The 22,760-nt window shown below is 37.2% G+C and overlaps 1 protein-coding gene across 1 annotated transcript; it reads right to left on the minus strand.

Annotated features, from left to right (window-relative positions):
* Positions 1-324: 324 nt before the first annotated feature.
* LOC102803571 (lysosomal acid phosphatase-like) lies at positions 325-22,328 on the minus strand. Its single transcript, XM_006815112.3, has 9 exons — positions 22,169-22,328; positions 21,050-21,145; positions 11,421-11,669; positions 9,586-9,678; positions 8,013-8,105; positions 7,217-7,346; positions 5,420-5,508; positions 4,501-4,613; positions 325-3,775 (listed from the first exon to the last, which is right to left on the minus strand). The coding sequence occupies exons 1-9, from the start codon at positions 22,262-22,264 to the stop codon at positions 3,541-3,543; spliced, it is 1,194 nt and encodes a 397-aa protein (XP_006815175.3). The 5' UTR covers positions 22,265-22,328; the 3' UTR covers positions 325-3,540.
* Between the last annotated feature and the right edge of the window lie 432 nt (positions 22,329-22,760).

The raw sequence follows: 22,760 nt of genomic DNA on the forward strand, positions 1-22,760 counted from the left end.
ACTCCGTCCGAACGGGGACTAAAAAGTAATTTTCAGTGATGGTTCATATCCAATAAAGACATTGGAGTCGTTCAGTACAGACTTTCACTTTGAGGCTTGTCAGCCGCTTGTCACACACAATGTAATGTCGATAATGTTCACAAAAAGTTGCTCCAAATGTCAATAAATTTGCGATGAATCTCGAATAACGGTGTTTGCATAGTAGAAAAAATGTGGCCGTAAGTTACTAAAATCAGCGTGTGAAGTTGCGCAGATTGGATAGTTAGTGGTGTTGCTTGAACAGTTGGTCGATTTTCATAAAAAAGATGAAAGACGTAGTAAAACTCAATAGAAAACTCGCTAAAGTTTATTATTGTCGACTTTCGTCACAGGATTTAGTGGAAATTATAAGTTGTTAAAAGCCGCATGAAAAACAATTGAACGATTTGATTGAGTAGGCGAAAGGTCAACAAATGATTCGAAAAATCGCTAAAGTTTATTTTTACTACTAACTGGCCGTAATTGTAATGTTGTTGAAAGAAGCGTGCAAAATTCAAAACGATTTGATTCGAAATTGGTTGCGTTGTGGAAATTTGAACGAGGTCCGTAAAAAGTCAAAACACGTGGTTAAACGCCGTCGAAAAAATGAGTAGAAAACGCGCTAAAATGTTCTATTTTCGAGCCATTGATGACGAGGTGGGTTTAGGTCATAAGTCACTTACATATATTTTAATGCCTGCGAATGTCAAATTCTGTTGAGGTTCGTTACGCACATAAGCCAGATATACGTAAATTTCGAATAAGTTCAACGTAATGTAGATAATATTTTGTCTGGCGCACAGTAAATGTAAACTGTAAAGTCGCAAATGTTCACGAAAAGTTGCAAGAAACTTGGATAGTCGGGAAAGTTGGCCGTTTGTTATTAAAAGCGACATGTAAAGTTCAAAAACGTTGATCAATTTGTTTGGAAAGTTGTTGTTTTGAAAATTGAGCGCGTTCATAAAAGTCAAAAGAAGTAGTGAACAAATTGATTAGAAATTCCGTTATACGAGTTGGACGTAATTAAAGCAGTTTGGTAAGTTGCATAAAATTTGAATGAGGTTCATAAAAATTAAAAACACGGGCTTGAACGGGCCATTGATGACGAAGTGAGTATAGGTCATAAGTCATTTAAAGTTGGGACAAGAGCGGGGTTTCATTTCTATCTGGACGTCTACATTCTGTCTATACTAGTATTTTGAACAACAGCTATTTACAGCGATGTATTTAGTCAATTCGATCTCCCGTGTCAGAAGCCCACACTCTTACGAGCATTTGGTTTTATCAAGTACAAATGAATTACAAGATTGTTTCTATACTAAAAATAGATAGATTAGATTAAAGGGCGGTAGTCGTCGCGCCACGCACGCGCGATATATGTTGGTCTCATATAAACAAAGATGGCTATTTTGACATGCGCAGATCAACGAGTACAAACTGAGGCGTTACCAAGTTTTAATTAGGTATTTTTTAGGTGTTTGGAAGGTATCGAAGGAGTGACCGGTGGTAATTAGCGCAAGTCGCGCCCAGGTCAAACCTCATACTTATGATTTTAATTGGAATGGCGCATTGGATTGTGGGAAAACAAATGTTTATCAACACAAATGTCGCGCATGCACAGCGCGACGACTGCCACCCTTTAATTTTACTTCTGTCGTCCATAATTTGTAATGCTAGAAAAATATATGTAATCGACCGGGGAATCTAGTTTGGAAAACAATTCATTAATCACTATAAGCATGATAATAACAGACATATATGGAGTACAATTTCTAAAAAAAAAAAGTTCGATCTTTGCCTCGATAAATGGAAATATCCCTTCAAAGAATATACCAAAACGAATGCTAACCAAGTTAAGCATATCGAAAGCAGCATTGGCCGCTTCAAGGCGCAACCGACGTTAGTATGTCTCCATGACATTACTCTCGGCACAACAAAGGCATTCCTTGATCTTTATAAATATTTGTAAATTTAAATGGAGTTGAATCAAACCGGCCAATCAACAAGCACACTACGCAACGATGCCAATTAAAAACGTTCCAATTCTATTCAATCGGCCAATAGAAACCTACCGTTACTTTGTTGCGCCGATAGTACTTTTTTCATTTCTGTACTTCGATATACTTAAACTTTTATAAGGAATCTAGATTTCGGTATTTCACAAGTAAACTGTTGACAATACTATTGAATCTTTCTGATTACGATGACCAAACACCACCACCAACGGCCAATACATGTATAAATGTCTTCTAGATCTGTAACGACTAAGCATGCTCCGGAAAGAAAACTATGCAACACGCATGCACAAAATTGTCGTGCTACCATGGTAAAAGTTGTTGTCAGGGCAAGAAATTCAATGACCTAGACAAGTGAAAAATCATTGGTTTAACAACGTAGAGTGGATGTTAAAGCGGGGTCGTCGCCTGCGCATGCGTCAGATGGCCATAGCGTGTAATTGTTTACAAACAAGCGTCTACCCATGAGCCTTTGCGTTTTTAGCATGTGTTGTCATCGTTCCTTGGGACTCAATTCCCGCGCGTGCGCAGGAGACGACCCCTACGCTTTAATTGCTATTAGCAGTAACCACAATCCCTCCATGTTGAGGGACTGTGTAGTAACACAGAACTTAAAAAGATGATCAAATGAAGAATGCTGGGCATCGTGTTCTTAGAGAATACAAAATGGGAGTTAACCAACTCTGTTCGATTACAGATTTCGAGTATGATATCGATGTTGCAGGTATGCGATTAGTTAAAGCAGGAGGGTTGTCACCTGCGCACGCGCGGGAATTGAGTCTCAAGCGATGATAACAACACACGCTAAAAACGCAAAGGCTCATGGGTAGACGCTTGTTTGTAAACAATGACACGCCATGGCTTCCTGACGCATGCGCAGGTGACGACTCCCCCGCTTTAAATTGTTGTTGTATACATGTTGTTGCATATAAGTGCACTAAGTCGAGTTTGAGGACACCATTCACGCCCCTCACAATCTGCGTGTATCGCAAAAACTTCTCAATAGCGCATCTTCCGATATATATATAAAGTGTTGAAAACAGTCTCGATGCAGCCCGAAGTTATAGCGTCACACCTGCCAGAAATTATTGTTAGGGTGACAAAACAAACAAACGAACCTTTTTCGTATTTCTAACGATTTAAAGCGCGGTAGTCGACGTGTTCGAATTTCATGTAAATAAGCAATGTATTTTAGTACTATGTTCTATGGAGTGGTAGAAGGTAACACCATGCAGCAATCTAGCCCGATCATGCCACCCAAATGACCATGGTTCAGAAGACGTTGAATCGTATGACGTAACTAATAAAAATTATAAGCTTTCAGATGATATATAGGTTGTTAAAGTAGCATGCTTAGTAACGTTTAGACAATGTCTGAATTACATATCAGTTTTTAATGTCCTTAATACATTGCAAATATAATATATTAGTTAATATATTATATTTTACCAATACACAATAATTATTAAATCTTTTACTGACCGGTGTATCTAATAAATTATTATTCCTAATAGTCAAAACTGTCCCCTTTATTCAAATGTAGGCTTGCTCCATGTGAGTAGGATTGAAAGTCGCGTTTACCGCCGCCACATTCCTCAAACCATCTTTCCTCTGTAATCCTTGCGTCGGATGTTAATTCTAAAAACATTTCTAGAGGGCAGTGTGTTTTACATCCTGGTATTGTAAGCACGAAGGGGTCCACCGATGAATCGTTGCGGTAGTATATATCGACCGTGTAACTTCTAAAACAAGATAATTACAAATACACGCAGACAAATAAACAATATACAAATAGTTAAAGCGCGGTGGTCTTCGCGCAGCGCGTGTTCGAATTTCATGTAAATAAACAATGTAAAATTTTACGTGCGTTGTATAGGTCGCTATGAGTCCCATATCGAACAGGACGCGGCGCGACGACCATCACCCTTTAAATCACGATGGTCACCACGTGAACAGACCTGATATCATCTTACATTCGGGCTTAGAACAACTCAAAAATAAAGATTCTAAATAACAAATTGAACTATAATGAGACACTGGCATACATATCAAAATCGTAAAATTCTATATCTGATTTTCTAGTTTGTTTGTAAAGCGAAAAAAAAAAAACATTTTTAATTAGAACGATAAAATGAAGGTAAGCTGAGGATATCTTCGATTGATAGAGTCTTGGTGATAGAACATCAACAAATCGGGTTTTGATTTGAGAGAATTTCCGGCTCGTTCAACCATTTCCACTACACATGGCCATATTGCATTTCAAATCAAGTACAAGTCTGCACTGGTTATAACACATATTTGAATGAGTGAATATTTTAGCAACAAGACTATCTACGAACAAGACGGCAGTCTCCTTTACCCGTTATGACAACAGAATGACTTGTCACCGAAAAGAGCAAATGGCCGCCGAGGTCTCGTTTCTATCGCGAGAACCACGAGATTTATTATTAGAATATTTCATTCTTACCTTTTACGGTGCGATTTCTTATATAATTCAATCATAACACAGGAAGCTGGAGGCGGTACTAAGTTATTGAACACACCTATAGCATTAAGGAGACGGGATATCACCGAGTCTGCCTGAAAAATTGAATGTTAGCAAACCGCTAAACAACTAAATTGACACGCCCCTATAGTCAAGTTCAGCTCAAAATAACCATAAGATATAATTAAATATTAATGTCGACGTCCTCTCCTTGATATAATTTTTTGTGGGATTTATATACGACGAAGATAAGAAAAATATTTTGTTCGTGAATGTGGTGCACTGAACGTATTTTGGGGGCGAGACAGTATTTAAGGGTGGAAACAAGAAAATGGAGTCTTAAGAGGCTCCTTTTGAACTGACATGTGCGCTGACCGGAAACAAATGTTAGGCCCAATCGGCTGTATATACCATGCGTAACGTGAAATTAATGATTGACGTTGTAAAAGAAGTGCTAACATGTGGTAGATATCTGGGCGATTGTCGATGAACACTAGAAGTACCATTATTTGTCAGAATCTGGGCAACTTAACCTAACCTAGCACGTAAAACAACATCACCGACATAACAGACTTTCGTAAATATCTGTATCCGAACTCATTTTTATAAAGTGAATGCATGCCTTAAGTGTATTCACTGGGTTTTTACCGGCAATACTATTTCCGATAAATACAATCAAAGACACTAGAAAATACATATATTTTTTAGTGTCCTTGGTTAATTCGCTAAATTAAATCGAACGCATTGTCTTAGAGGTAAATCTGTGAATTTAATAACCCAGAGAATATCATCAAAGTAATGAAATAAAATCTTATTGAAAATTGTTGCCTTTATACTATTTCTTCAGTTTTTTCCAACGTATAACAATTATGTAAATAGAAGTGTTAGAGGGCGCACTTACTCCTACATACGTATACATTTTGTACGTTTTATTCTCGGGTGAGTAGGCTTTAGCAATCATGTTCTCAGCAATCTCGTTTAGTAAAACGCCTGCAATTAAAACGTTTCAATATTATTGTGAATATTATAGATAAAACATTTCCCAAATGACATAGATCGTACCCAACGTGACAGATTTATGTACTAGTATATTATTTTATCCATATTTCATTTTATATCAACGAAAAGCATAATCCAATCAATGTATATGTGTGTTATATGGGCATACGTTGATATTTATTGTACAGATGCAATAGTTCTGGTATTTACAATCAAAATTATTGCTGTACATAAAATAGAAAATTAAAGTGGGGAATGGTCACCTGCGCATGCGTCAGATGACCATAGCGTGTCATTGTTTGCAAACAAGCGTCTACTCGTGAGCCTTTGCGTTTTTTTAGCGTGTGTTGTTATCATCGCTTGGGACTCAATTCCCGCGCGTGCGCAGATGACGACCCTCCCGCTTTAAACACAACACCTTCTTATCAAACATTATATAAACAATTATTTAACAATAACAACTGATTTACTTGGGAATTATAGCAATTTTCATAATTTCTTGTCAGATAAGTTTATGTTCAAATGCGGTTTTAAATAGATAGGGTTTTTATAAAATTGCATCCAAAATAATCGCATATGAATATTACGAACGTACTTTTTGGCGTTTGACGGATGATGTCGGAATTGCGTACATGTGCTTCAAGTGGGTTAATATTATGTGTCACGGGCCTTTTTTTTTTCTTTTCTTTTTAAATATGTGTATAATAATTTATTTTTATCATACATCTTTTTTTTACTTTATTTTATTATTTAGTTTTGGTCATCGCGAAAGCCCACAAGGTGGCGATAGTTAAAGTAATACAAAATAAGATGTACATAATAATAAAAATAGAAAATAATATAAATATATAGTAAAAATAAAATATATAAAATTAAATTAAATTCACGCCGTACAATACATCAGATTTCAATCAGATTGCGGTGGAACATGCTGTAGATTTCATATGCTAGTACAAAGTCCCGTCGCTGAGGGGCTGGGGCTAGTATCACGGGTAAATTCTTCTCTCTCGGGGTCTCTACACGTGTCAGGGGGGAATCTCGTCTCGTCTCTCTATCTCGTCCCCTTGAGGTACGGGATCGGGAAAGTCACTTTAACTTTACAGTCAAATAAGACACACACAACGAAATACGTTTCAGCTCTCGTCTTAGTCGATCTGTGGAGTACTCTATAAGACACAGCGCCCTGGGGAAAGTCCCCAAGACTCTCACAAGGCTGAACCAAGACTCGCCCAAGACTGGACTGCCTCAAGGCTCGCCCCTGGACTCTCTCGGACTGCCCAGGACTGCACTCTCTCTTCTGCGTCTATCGTGCTGTGCTCCCCAATACCAACTCAAACTCTCTTTATTCATTTTCAAAACTCTAACCAATTACAAAGCAGTAAAAAGACTCTAGGGCGTAACCTTCAATCATAAAGCCAATCACACTAAGTACTGAATACGTCATATCTTTTGATTAATCGTTCACTACATTAATAACTATGGATATAAACTGTCAGAATGAGTAGTCTAAAAAGCGGCGGTTATCTGGTAATTAGTTCCAAATCACTGAGCCAAGTTCCGTCCAAAACTTCAAATAGGCCTGAACGATGACAGACATAACACAGCAATTCAGCTAATAATCAGCTAATTAAGTCGACCAACAGATACGCGAAAACAAATTCATGACACTAGAATGAGTAGTGTGAATTATACTTCATACCTTTACCGAGTCGTTTCATTTCGACGCTATCAGGCCCATCCCTCACTTCCATTTCAAAATTATGTAAATCCGTTAGCTTATCGAAAATAGTGCTATTTATCCACTCTGGAAGTTGTTTGTTTCCAACTTTCTACGAACACAAATAAATTAGTAGTTAGGTGGTTACGTTTGAATTGGGTACGAATGCTCAAACGTAAAGGATGCATACAAATCCAGACTATGAAATGGTTGTAAAATCATTTATCTATATTTGTTTCAAGCGACAGTTTCTAATACTGAATCACACAATATATTCATATTTCAGTCTTGAATTCGTTGGTATATTGAAAACTGCAAATCCTATTGCTGCATATAAATCGAGTGCATTTCGTCATCATGTGGTCATCATTCCATGATTAACAATTCCAATTTAACCTCAGCCTGATCCCCGTCGAACACAAGCACATGCAGACATTTAAATAGGTCTAAATACACAGGGAAAAACAGAAATACACCGAATACACGATATTATAAATACTATGTTAATCTAAGTAGTGACGCGTACAGAAACATGTACGACACACACATCAAAAGGACCTCTTACCTGATCTTGCTAGAAAGGTTTAAATTATTACCGCTATTTTCCGGATTATTTCACTGATTATTTTGTGTCAGAAATAACGTTTCCAAACGAATCAAATAATTGAGCTAACTGAGATGCATTTTTTTCTTCTATTCTATATCATCTTCTTCCGTTTCGTAGCAATATCGAAAATACCCGGATGTTTGATCATTAGTGATCATGTTTATTTCTTACCTCGAAGTAAGTGGAAGAAGCAACTGTAACTAGGTCGAATAGGGATGTAGTATCCTCTAAGCCAGATTTATTTCTGACAAAGTCTAGAAAATCCTTTTAATAAAAGAAAACTATTTGTCATCAGTGATATCGAATGCATTCTTTCCACAGTGATATAATATTTATAAGTATAAATAATATTATTTTGCGCTTTAAAGTGGAAAAGTCATGACAGTGGTGTTAGTATACATGGAATTCAGGCTATTCCCGCTAAATTAAAGGGCGGCAGTCGTCGCGCCACGCATGCGCGAGATAAATGGTATACTCATATAAACAAAGATGGCGACTTTGACTATTGCGCAGTTCAACGAGTACAAACTGAGATATTACCAAGCTTTGATTAGGTAATTTTGTTACCGATTGAAAGGTATAGAAGGAGTCGCCGGCGGTAATTAGTGCAAGTCGTGCCCAGGTCAAACTTCATACTTGTGATTTTTCATTAGAAGAGCATATTGGATTGTGGGAAAATCAATGTCTATCAACACAAATGTCGCACATGCGCAGGGCGACGACCACCGCCCTTTAAATGTACGTGTACAATGTACATGAAAGTCATGTGCATGGCAGTACAACCATGGTTTCATCTTACTTATGGAGAGAGATAATCTCTTTGCCTGGAAAGAATAAATAATGTTTACATACATCGAAAATAATTAATGAATAATTAATGTTTTGTTTGGCGCTTAAAATTCCAACTTTTAAATATGTAAAACACTACTACCAGAACAAGGTAAAAATCCAAAATTTGTAAAAAAAAAAAAAAAAAAAAAAACTTTTTTGCTAAAATACAAATAAATATATTAGGTATTGATATCATGCCAGATCATCATGCCATTTTCTTCCCCTAGAAAAACGTTCATGCACTGAGAACAAAGCCTCCAACACAGTGCGTGTATATTGTTTACAAATCTAGGTTAATTTATTTATATTCTAAAGTTAAATTTTCATTCCCTTTTCCATTTCTCGAGGAATGGTACATCACAGATTTGCAAAGTGAGAATACAATTTTACTATTTGAGATGGCATATTACCATCTTATTTCATTCAATTATTGACAGTTATATTTATATAGGAAGAATCAAGGGACTGAGAGAGGTCCCAGGGAGGGTGTTCTGAAGCTCATCATAAGTTCCTCATTGAAAACAACAACAACAACAACAACAAAAACAAAAACATGCGTTAAAGGGAGGCAGTCGTCGTGCCGCGTCCTGTTCGATGTGAGACTCATAGCGACGTATACAACGCGTGTAAAATACATTGTTTGTTTATATGAAATTCGAACACGCGCTGCGCGACGACCGCCGCACTTTAAATTGACAACTTCAGAGATTAAAAATAGACTCCACCCTTTCAATAACACACTCAAAAACGTTTATTAGCTATTCGCACCGTCAATGACTTGGCCGGTGCATATACATGCACAAATAGTTTTTCAATATGACACTCAGTTTCTGGGTACAGTCATCGACACCGTGATACAGGGTTGACCGCCCCTTTAAAGCCCATGTTGCCTGCTAATGCCATGAATACCTGCCTTGTTTGTTTGTTCGTACTGCCTAACAACATCACTCTTCTTTACTTCGTTTAACAGTGCAGCATACTTTGGACATGGAGGAAATCCTATAAGCTGCAAGGAAAAAACACAATGAAAGCAAAAGGTAAAAGTGAAGTCATGACATGAACAGGGTGAGTTACACTAAGGCTTAAAGACAACATAAGTATGCTGTGCTATTTTAAGTGATATCAGAACCAACATATGTTATATCCAGTGATATCAGAACCAACATATGCTATATCCAGTGATATCAGAATCAACATTTGTTATATCTAGTGATATCAGAACCAACATATGTTATATCCCGTGATATCAGAACCAACATATGTTTTATCCAGTGATATCAGAATCAACATATGTTATATCCAGTGATATCAGAACCAACATATGTTATATCCAGTGATATCAGAATCAACATATGTTAAATCCAGTGATATCAGAACCAACATATGTTATATCCAGTGATATCAGAATCAACATATGTTATATCAAGTGATATCAGAATCAACATATGTTATATCCCGTGATATCAGAACCAACATATGTTATATCCAGTGATATCAGAATCAACATATGTTATATCCAGTGATATCAGAACCAACATATGTTATACCCAGTGATATCAGAATCAACATATGTTAAATCCAGTGATATCAGAACCAACATATGTTATATCCAGTGATATCAGAACCAACATATGTTATATCCAGTGATATCAGAATCAACATATGTTATATCAAGTGATATCTAAACCAACATGTTATATCAAGTGATATCTAAACCAACATATGTTATATCCAGTGATATCAAAATCAACATATGTTAAATCCAGTGATATCAGAACCAACATATGTTATATCCAGTGATATCAGAACCAACATATGTTATATCCAGTGATATTAGAACCAACATATGTTATATCAAGTGATATCAGAACCAACATATGTTATATCCAGTGATATCAGAACCAACATATGTTATATCCAGTGATATCAGAATCAACATATGTTATATCAAGTGATATCAGAATCAACATATGTTATATCCCGTGATATCAGAACCAACATATGTTATATCCAGTGATATCAGAATCAACATATGTTATATCCAGTGATATCAGAACCAACATATGTTATACCCAGTGATATCAGAATCAACATATGTTAAATCCAGTGATATCAGAACCAACATATGTTATATCCAGTGATATCAGAACCAACATATGTTATATCCAGTGATATCAGAATCAACATGTTATATCAAGTGATATCTAAACCAACATATGTTATATCCAGTGATATCAAAATCAACATATGTTAAATCCAGTGATATCAGAACCAACATATGTTATATCCAGTGATATCAAAATCAACATATGTTAAATCCAGTGATATCAGAATCAACATATGTTATATCAAGTGATATCAGAATCAACATATGTTATATCAAGTGATATCAGAACCAACATATGTTAAATCCAGTGATATCAGAACCAACATATGTTATATCCAGTGATATCAGAACCAACATATGTTATATCCAGTGATATCAGAACCAACATATGTTATATCAAGTGATATCAGAATCAACATATGTTGTATCCAGTGATATCAGAATCAACATATGTTATATCCAGTGATATCAGAATCAACATATGTTATATCAAGTGATATCAGAATCAACATATGTTATATCCAGTAATATCAGAATCAACATATGTTATATCAAGTGATATCTAAACCAACATATGTTATATCCAGTGATATCAGAACTAACCAAAATAAAATCAAATAAATTTGAAATGACTAACTTACAGAATCCGTCGTTACCATTGTTGTGTGTATTGGTATTGGTTGCCATGTCAACATATTATTCGGAAACCATATTTCGTTTTCCTTTGGAGGAAAGAGGCCAGCCAGGTTGCACTGTGCTGACATCAGTGTTCTGTCTATATCGCTACTACGCGCATAGATCTCCTTTGGGTTGTATGTTGTATTTATAAGAATATCACCGTATCTCTTACGTAACCATTCACCAAGGTGATATTGCTGCAATTTGCCAATCTAAATGAAAAGTATATTCAAATATTTGTGGTACATCATTTAGTATTATTACATCTAGACTTGCATACAGTCCCTTGTTTATTTGTTGTTGTTTTCTCAATAAAATAAAATGTTGTGGGAGCGTAAAATGACGAAAGCCAAATAACCGCGAATGTCGGGATTTTTTGTGCGGTAACCCGACTTTCACCATTTCCACTCCCACAACATTTTATTTTATTGAGAAAACAACAACAAATAAACAAAGGAATGTAAAAAGTCTGGATTAGGCCGAAGCGAAACGAGTTATTTAAAAAGGGAAGGCTGGGCAAACAACATAGAGCTCCCGGATGTTAAAGCTTGAGTATACATACAGATACTTAGTATTTTGAAATACAAACACTAAATTAGCAAGGCTGAAAATGTGATTTGAAGCAAGTATTATATTAATTCAAAGATTATCAAGGTATAAATATATATTACTTTGAGGTTGGTCAAACGATTCCAGCAGGGACTATTTGAGTGTGACATTAACATAATACTAAAGTGGCGGATGCTACAAGTGGGGAAAGGCGTGCACACATTCGTTACGAAACTTGAAATCACTTACATTATTGCACTGAAATATACATGCCACCCGACCACCGCTTGGAATATATAACGCTTATTTATTTCTATCTCTCACTTTTTGTTGCTATAATTTCTCTAGCTCTCCCGAGTTTGTTAAATATAAGTGTGCGTAGCCATTGGTTGTGAAAGTTATGCCATTTTTTGTTGGTATGTACAAATCATTTTTACCACGTAATGCTGTATAAATATTACCAGAATATGCATTTTTTTTCTTGCTCAAGCAAAACGTATTACACGAATGAGAGAAAGTGTAAAACAATTTTTTCGTGCATTCGTCAGGGGTGATGTATGACAACAGAGAGAACTAAAATAATTGTTATCGCTTAATCCAATCAACCAGGTATGTGCCCCACCTCAAAGCCCACCTACGGTGAACAATCGACATCACGATTAAAACTTAATAAACACACAATACATCGAACTTACCACACAATACATCGAACTTACCACACAATACATTGAACTTACCACACAATACATCGAACTTACCATACAATACATCGAACTTACCACACCTTACATCGAATTTACCACACAATACATCGAACTTACCACACAATACATCGAACTTACCACACAATACATCGAACTTACCACACAATACATCGAACTTACCACACAATACATCGAACTTGCAATACATCGAACTTACCACACAATACATCGAACTTACCACACAATACATCGAACTTACAATACATCGAACTTACCACACAATACATCGAACTTACCACACAATACATCGAACTTACCACACAATACATCGAACGTACCACACAGTACATCGAACTTACCACACAACACATCGAACTTACCACTCAATACAGCGACCAACTACGAGGGGCGTTCAATAAGTTCCAGTTGTCTGATCTAAATGAAATTTTGCATGTGTAATGATTTACATCTCTATGGGTTATGTTGCAAAAACAGCTCTGAACTAATTGTGGTTTATGATTAGTTAAACTGACTTGGAATTGGCCTAAATATGTAGAAAACATTCTAGTGACTAATGGCATGGATCATATCTATGGAAATGAAATAACCCAAAATCCAAAATGGATAAGAAGTTTTATCAAAATCAGTAAAGAAAATGAAATAAACATGTTTACAAAAAAATAGAGAAGATGAAATCATTAAAACACTACTGTTGGATTAAAAGAAACACTAAAAAAGAAAATTACATAATGAATCCTTATGATCATCATGGTATCTCCCTTGTCTTTAAAACTAGATCAAACTCTTTAGATCTTGAAGGTAACAAAATGGGATCGAAAAATTACAGGGGTAATGGAATTTGTGGAGTCTGCAATCAGGGCAAAGAAGACATTTACCACTTTCTTTATCTTTGTACGTCATCTAATCATATTAGAAAGGAATTTTATTTAGCATTAGAAACCTCACGGAGAAACAATGTTGAATCTTCATCACTAATGAATAGTTTTCTTTCAGGGGGGTTGAATTATAGGTTCAATTTCTATTTTGGTGATACGCTCAGGCTATGGAATATAAATGAAAACGTGGGAAATACCTCATCAGCTTTAATTAGGAAATATGTAACTGATTTATGGCAATATAGAAAAGAAATGATAAATGTAATTTAAAGATATGTATTACTGTTTTCATGCTGCCGATACAAAGGTTGAATAAACATTATTATTATTATTTATAGATGTTTGAACTGAGTCAGGTGTGAAAAGGAGCCAGTTGAGTGTCTGTATTTGAAAGGACGCACAGCAAAGGCGACTTTTGATGAAATGAAAGAAACTTATGGTGATGATGCTCCATCATATGATGTTGTAAAACGCTGGCATCGTGAATTCAAACATGGCCGGAAGTCTGTGAAAACAGGTCCCAGACCTGGTCGTCCCTCTTCTGCCATTGATGAGGCATCTGTCCGTCAAGTTGAGGCAGTCATTATGGAAGATCGACGCATTACTGTTAGCCAAATAGCCCAAGAGGTCAAGATTAGTACAGGGTCTGTGGAAACTATCATTCATGACCATTTGCATATGCATAAGGTGTCTGCCAGATGGATTCCCAGGTTGCTCACACCTTTCCAGAAGCAAGAACGCGTTGACTGCTCGCGGATGAATTTGGAGATGTGCCAAGAATATAAATCGTTTTTCTGCAAAAGACTGATTACACAGGATGAAACTTGGGTCCATCAATATGATCCAGAGACCAAGCCCAGTCAATGCAGTGGAAGCACTTGGACTCACCACCTCCTAAGAAGGCAAGGCACAGTCAGTCAGCGCCACAGGCGCTCGGAACGTTTCTTGGATAACAAGTCATTGAAAATAACACAGTCCCCGTTAAGTTCTCTTTGTGTTCGTCATATTAAAGTGGACGGGTTGTCACGAGCGTGTCCTTGAAACTTGAGTTCTAAGTGGCATATACAACAGATTGTTTATTTACATCAAAACACGTGTTTCGTGTGATAGTAATATGGCCAAAATAAAAACAGCCGTTATTCAGCCATCTTTGATCTGATTATGAAACACACTGATATGTATGATGTATGTGCCAAACACGAATGAAAATGGTACATAAATTGTGGAAATATAGTAGTAAGGCCAAAAAGTCAGATGGCTGTCAATCGGCCATCCTTGACCAGATTTTGAAACAAATTGTCATGGACATGCATCCTAACATGTATAAAGTACATGTATGTGCCAAATTTGAATGAAAACTGACAGAGCACGTCCAAGATATCGCATAAAAAAACAAAAACAAGATGCCTGACAGTCGACCATCTTTGATCCAATTGCGAAATAAATCGTCATGGACATGTATCATAACATGTATAATCTATGTACCAAGTTTGAATGACAACTGACAAAGCATGTCCAAAATACAACATTTTCAAAAAACAAGATGGCTGCCAGTCGGCCATTTTGAATCGAATCGCTAAACCACTGCATGTGCATATGTCCCACATAAGGTACTAGGCACATGCAAAGAATGAACGGAATCGGTCCAAGGGATTCTGAGATATAACTCCGGACGGACGCACGGACACACGGACGCACGGACGCACGGAGACTAATAAAAAGGATCTAAAGTAGGATCGGCATAGTTAGTCACTCATATAATAACACAAGGTAGGAAAGCGTTGACACCATGACTTCGAAATTTCCCCAAAAAACACGATTTTCGAAATTATATTTCGATCCGCTTCACAAAACTCAAGCATGATATCGGTAGAAACTATCGATCAACTTATATTACCTTTATTCGAACTAAAACGGGTCAAATCCTGTGAAAATCGAAACACCAGAGCAAAAAGGACAAATCCATCTACGCGGATATTTTGAAGCAGTGACCCGAGCAAGCGCAGTTCCAAACATGTAAGCGCGTACTATACTGCATAGTATCAAAATTTAAATATTGTTGGCGATCCGTTCCGCTAGGATTGCCCTTATAATCACTTTTGTCGTTTTGTGTGTGTGTGTGTGTGATTACCAGTGTTTTCACGTATGATTTCTTCTGTGATTTTTTTGGCTTGGCCGATTTCTTTCAAACTTGGCAGGTAGGTCACCCTAGTTATTAGGAAAAATCTGAAAAACATGTTTGACCCACCGTTGCCACAGCAACAGCCAAAAAACTGATTTTTGGATAGCTTTTAACTCCTCTGTGATTTTTTCGGCTCAGCTGATTTTGTTCTTACTTCACAGGTAGGTCGTGCCGTCACTAATTGGAAAAAAATCCTGGCTCACCACTGCCATTGCAACATCCAAAAACTAATTTTTGAATACTTTCGCCCCAAATGTATTACCTCCTACCAGTTTTGTTCACAGTCAGCTGGCACCGGTGTCGCTGGGTGTATATGATAAGGGAAGTTGTGCAACCAAATTTGCCGAGTTCGCAGTTTTTCGCCAATAAAAATATAACTAAGGCAAAAACTCACGGTTTTTCAGCATTTTTGTAACAAAGACATTATTCTCTATCAATAATCCGCCCAAAACAGGAACATTTCTACTAATTCTTGTGTTTTTTCGAAGTTTTTCGAAAAACCTGCAATTAGGCTGCGAAAGTAGAACATTCTGGAGGGGATGAAACGGAAGAGCCAAATTTAACGCGTAAAAATAGAACGCGTATTTTGACCTCTATGTGGCCAACCAATGGCTGGACACGATACGTTTGCGGTCGTTGCCAAAGAGCCCCGCCTCCATCGCCTGGCGATGCTATTCCGTCGCAAAACGGTTGGAAATAATAGAATGTAACAGCAGAATACGTCCTAGCACAGTCACTCTACTAGTACTACTCTACTAGTAGAGTGACTGTGGTGCTAGTAATAAACTAAGTGACTTCTAAAGACTGAATGATGTTTGCGAACTTCATATACGGGCCCATTTAGTTATAAACCGACGTTAGCTTCACGTTTATGTCACACAATGGAAACAGCCAAAAACATATTGCTTGTTTTTGAGTGGAGCGGATGGCCAACCAGCCTACTGGCTTGTATTGTTGTATGTTGTATCATTACATGTTGTATTTTTAAATTGAATTTTCCTAAAAAAATTAAAAATGAGCTAATAGTTCACAATATAAAAAACATCTGCATTGGTTTTTGATGATGCAGTTGTTTGGTTTGCCCTGGACAATATAGATTTTCTTGAATCCACACCTTCTGGCATGAATACACTGCATGGCACTGCCATTGCAGTATATCAGACTGCATCTGGTAAGTCCTCAACAACACCAATTGGCATTGACCGTTCACCACGCTCTCAAATGCTTCAGGGTGCAGTTGAAATCTTACCATGTGACAAAACCCATGCCAACAAGCAAAAAGTGTGTTTTCACATTGAGTTCTGGGAGATCTAGCACAGATGTGGACAATGAGAAGGATCTTGCTTGGATTAGTGGTTGCTTGGACTTCAAAATAATTGATGTAGAGGTAAAACCCCTTAGGAACATGGGGGCTTTCAACTCTTTGTTGTCTCTTTCTGGTCCAAAAACAAACATTGCTCTTATGCCGCCACTGATACGCTTACTTCCAACTGAGTATAGCACCCTCTATACAGGGCTGATAAGAGCATGTGCTATCGCCACTCATGCCATGTAACCAGAATCTATCACAGTCGTGACTCTTGATCTTCAGCAATACGACATGGCCATGAAGTTGTGGATGGAGCTTGCAGACATAAAGAAGCAGTTCCTATTTCAGCCTGGTGAGCTACAGATCATCTTCTGGGCACTATCTGCCCTGGGTAAATATGTGGAAGGAAGTCGTATTGACCAAGCATGGGTCGACGCTGGACTATACTCCCCAACAACAGTAACACCGATCCTCAACGGAAAACACATATATCCGGCATTGGAATCTCATACAGTAACCTTGCTTGCTTTGTATAGCTTATACTTCCGAAATTCCTTCCAACTTAAGCCCGAGGAAGAAGTCTTCTTGAAAGAAACCTCCACTCATTTGAGAGAAGCATATCTAAAAGACCTCAATCTGGGACCAGGAAGCAGACATAACCTCAGCGATGCTGTTACAAAAACAGTTGAAATGTTTGAATCTAAGGAAATCTTCGAAATCATAAAACAATCTGCAGGCAGTGCAAACAAGATTCAGCGATTCATCAGCAACTACATGAAGCAGTTCGAGAAACCAGGCAGCGAGACACTCATAAAGTACTACTTTGCCCACGACCATATAAACATTATTATTATAAACATTATTATTATTATTATTATATACATATTATTTACAATACAAGACACGGAAAAAAATCATCCCGAAATATGGGCAGTATTTGTGAAAAGGCAACTTCAGTGTCACCAAAGGCATTGCTGGATTCACATCTATAGGTCCAGACCATGGGATCGAACAAGAGAATCGTGAACTCAAAGTTGTTGGTGGGATAGTAGGAAAATGAAACGCAAAATGAAAAATCACTGGACAAATATTTTCTCATTGCAACTGAACTGTCAAATGACAACAATGAGAAAATAACACAGCATCATGAACTCACAGCCGGAAAGCTCTCTCGTGTCACACAATACGCCAGTAGACTCAGTACTATATTTCATCAACATGAAAATCCATTTGAATCATCTAATGAGGATAAAATTTACCACCTGCTCACCAAGGAAGTTATGAATGAAACTGCTTCCAACAGCATCATTTGCCATGATCACATTGCTCAACAGATGTCTGAAGGTTTTGTCACAGAACGCCTGACAGAAGGAAAACTTTCTGTGTGGGACAAAATGACTAAAAGAAAACTTGGAAGATACAAAAGTGCTAATGCATCAACAAAAATCAGAGTAGGGGATAAGATGGTCAAGATCAAGGAAGAGCGAGGACTCTTGTAACACTTCATCATTATCTCCAGAAGTAGACCAGATAAGGAGTGCATTGGAACCACGATACCACGATCATTATTTGCTGCAAATGGGTCACTTCTGCTAGCCTATGATAAGGTTTCAATACTGCATCATTTAATACTGAACCAAAGACTGGTGCTTCAAGGCATTCATGTCTTGTGATGATCAAATCTTGGTTTCACTATCAATGCTAGGAAATGCCCCCTGATGCATGCTCCCAACTGGAACCCTTCATTTGTGTGCTGTATCGATAAAAATCAACACAAAAGTAAATGAGCTTCGCTGGTTCCTCTACTCAAATCGTGCAGCCGAAGGAGAAAACCACCATCTTCAGGTTCACTGGAATTGCATATTTGTCACGGGCACTACATAGCCATGATTTGAAAGAAAGCTATTGAAAATCACTCAAGCCTCCCAGCACCTACTGCATTTGGTTGGACGCTTGACGCAGGTTCAAGACACTTCCCTCCTGTTCGATGTAAGAATCCACCAGCCCCTGAGGCAGTACTGCACCTAATAAAGTGCAGATGCAAACGTGGGTGTGAAGGAAGGTGTAGTTGTCACAAAAACAATATCCCCTGTACAGAAGTATGTGGCTAACCAAGGATAAATGAGGAGTGTGAAGTTGATTGATGTCTATTGCTAAATCTACACTTGCACTGCTGTATATGTGACTTTGTGACATTTTTTTCATTTATACAATAACTTAACAATGACTAACGTTGTGTTACAATAATTGTGTAGATTTGTTTTTTTGACTTTATCATGCAATGCATGCCATGTGAGCAATACATTAGTTTAATCAAACAGCTATTTTGTTCATTTCAGAATGGAAGCCATCTTGACCTTAGGCATGTAAATCATAACTTTAGCCTAAATATTTCATTGCTTTCCTCATGTCAAAAAACATATATCACTAGACACTTTGTTTGTAGTTATAACATGTGTATGAGCGAATATATTCAATTATTGCTAAACGGCGGCCATTTTGGACGCCATCTTGGATTTTAGACCCTTAGGAAGTGAACAAAAAATGACACCCGGATTTTTATTAATGCTTATGATATCTTCATTCAAATTATGGTGAGTTTTTGCTTTTTACCAAAAAAAATACACGAAATTACAAATGATCCTAGACTATAAAGTAAATATCGTATTTATTTTATTATCACGTGTGTGCCAGCTGATTGTGAGGCAAGGGTGCAGCCCTCCGCTGGCAAGTTCATGCTCACAGTCTTCTGGGACCAGGACGGAGAAGTGATAACAGATTTCCTGGCAAAAGGTACCACAGTTACAGGAGCCTATTACGCTTCACTTTTGATGAAATTAAGAGAAACTATCAAAATCAAGAGGCGGGGCAAGATCAGCAAAGGTATCCTCCCTTTGCAGGACAACGCTTCAGTCCACAACTCAGAAGCACGGGCTTGTGGCTATGAAATCCTCCGCCATCCCCCTTAGTCTCCAGCACCCTCTGACTTTCATCTCTTCCAAGCCATGAAGTTGTTTTTCAAAGGAAAGCGTTTCCCAGATGATGCAGCCTTGATTTCTGAAGTTACGACGTGGTTGGAGGACCAACCTTAGGTGTTCTACAAAAACGGTGTCCAGACTACATCAAACAATGGGAGATATGCATAACTCTGGATTGTTCCTATGTAGAAAAAGACTAATAACTGTGCCAAGTTTCATTAATCTCCTGGCTATGGGTCAGGGGCATTACTTATTGAACGCCCCTCGTACATAACACAATGACTGGTCAATATAACAGCTTACAACACAATACAATGACCTGCCATATGATACCATGGCTTATATACATAAACTTAAATTTGAACTTAAAATCATCCACATATTCTTTGTTTTCGTAAACTTATTGAATAAAACACAGACTTTCCCAAAACATACACTATTATACCACATGGTACAACAACTTACCACACAATACAATAACTTACCACGATACCGTGACGACTTACCGCACAGTTGAACAAATAACCATACAATATATCGAACTACCACGCGATACAACGACTGGGCCCCTTGATATTGATATTACAGTTTAATTCAGGAGGCTGTGTGATTCGACCGCTCTATTGCGAGTTCCATATCATGTACTTATTTGGATTTAGACTTCTTCAACTTTTCAGTAATCATTTAAAAGCAATTAACTAGTTTTATTTTTAGGGTGACCAATGTTGTTGCGGTTAACTTTCACATAATAACACATCAAAATGTGTCTTACGCACCATCCAATAAGACTCCTTTAAAATACAATATTACAAATGTATTGTGAATACTGTGTAACAATCGTGAACATACGGAGATCCATAGATTTCACGATAATAATAACGGCAAATACAAGTGATAACCACATTGGTGCGCAGTGAATACCCCCCCCCCTCCACGAAATATACACACATACATGATATGATATTGTTAATTACATTGGTGAGCTGACCCAATCCGAGTGGCCATGTATCGGGAGACCTTGAGTCAGTTGGATAGTTGGACATCGGAGCTCGATTGCCATGACGGTAAATCTAAAAATAAAAAAAAACATAATTAATCAACGTAAATGTTTACTGTTTACTTTATTTAAAAAAAAAAATGTCAAAACACTGATCGAAAACTGTATAATGTCCTTATTTGGGGATGGACCTCCACGCGATTTCTGAATACTTATTAATAGTGCCCTTATTATAGTCGCAGGTAGGGGTGTATCCTACACGTGCGCAAAGTTGGATGACTATTTCAAACCACTGCAAATAAGTAAGCTTCTATAATTTATTTACAATCACAGAATTGACAGTTTGCTATGCGAAATATTTGGCATTATTCTTGTCCAGTCAATCCTGTATAATAAATAACTATAGCGACCATTTTTAGGTAGTCTTGTGTATAAAGCCTACCTGCCGTACGTGACCACCCTTTCAGCAATATTTTTCAACTAAAAAAACACTGCAAACGCATTATTTTCTGGACAAATATGTAAAATGTATGAGTTTTACAATTCATAAAGAAATATCCAACCGAAGTATAAAGACCACACCGGTCTATAAAAAGCACTTCGAATAAAGTCACGTGGGTGGTCGTTATATACACACTGTTACAGTGTATGTAAAAATAATGAGGTAATTAAAAAAACACGCTTGGAAATCAGCTGTAACATTTTACAAATGTATGACAAAAAGGCATGTAAACGATATTCTTTCTTAAATTCTTTGCGTCAGTTTGCAAAGCAGAGTTGGCCAGTGTGAAATGATTTCTGATGTCAACTTGTATGACCAGCGTCAAGGATCTGACAATTTTACAACAGCCACCTGAATCAAGGGCATATCATAAATTGAAAATGTCCATTAATTTTTACAATTGATGTGAATTGTCTTATTTTTAAATATTTTAAATATTCCTACACGACAATCACCGGACTTTCATGCTTGGTGTCACACGTGACCTACTGTCAGTAGTATAGCGACGACACATTACATTTTTTAAGAGTAATTTACACAACTATATTATACAGCGGATATCGATTCATCAGCGTCCACGTAAACATAACTTACCACATGGACCATTTCCAGCGTTCTCTCGGTGGCACAGGTCGACAAAGCGGCAACCAGAGCAACAACAATCCATTCGATGAACACCCTTGTATCCATGACGAACTCGTAGTGTCAACGTCCCAGCATTCATTCCCCAATGTCGTTATGTTGTTTCGGGGCCAACTCTAGCTGAACCAATCACTAATCTGTTTACATCCAACAAAGAATATAGGCTTTAGTTGAACCAATCACTATTCTGCTTTACATCCAAAAAGGAGTATAGGCTCTGTTCATCGTCTATTGGAATACTGATGTTAGTACAATGAAGTTGCAACACATAAAATGCAAGAAACGTGATTAAAATATGGGAAATGTGCAAATATATTAATTAAATAAAACAATGTAATTCAAACTATTGTATCTCTCTACAATATGAACTATCTTCCCCAATAGTAAAAAAAGCCTGGAATGTATTCACTCAATCCAATCATTTTTTTGTTTGCGTGTAGAGTTTGTTTATTCAATTTTATTTCTCTGTTTGCTTGGTTGAAATTTACATCATATGTAGCTTAACATTCCTGCTCTGAGTATAAAAATAACGACAGATGTAAAG

The sequence above is a fragment of the Saccoglossus kowalevskii genome, chromosome 21 (assembly GCF_978046115.1).
Source record: "Saccoglossus kowalevskii chromosome 21, keSacKowa6.1, whole genome shotgun sequence".
NCBI lineage: Eukaryota > Metazoa > Hemichordata > Enteropneusta > Harrimaniidae > Saccoglossus > Saccoglossus kowalevskii.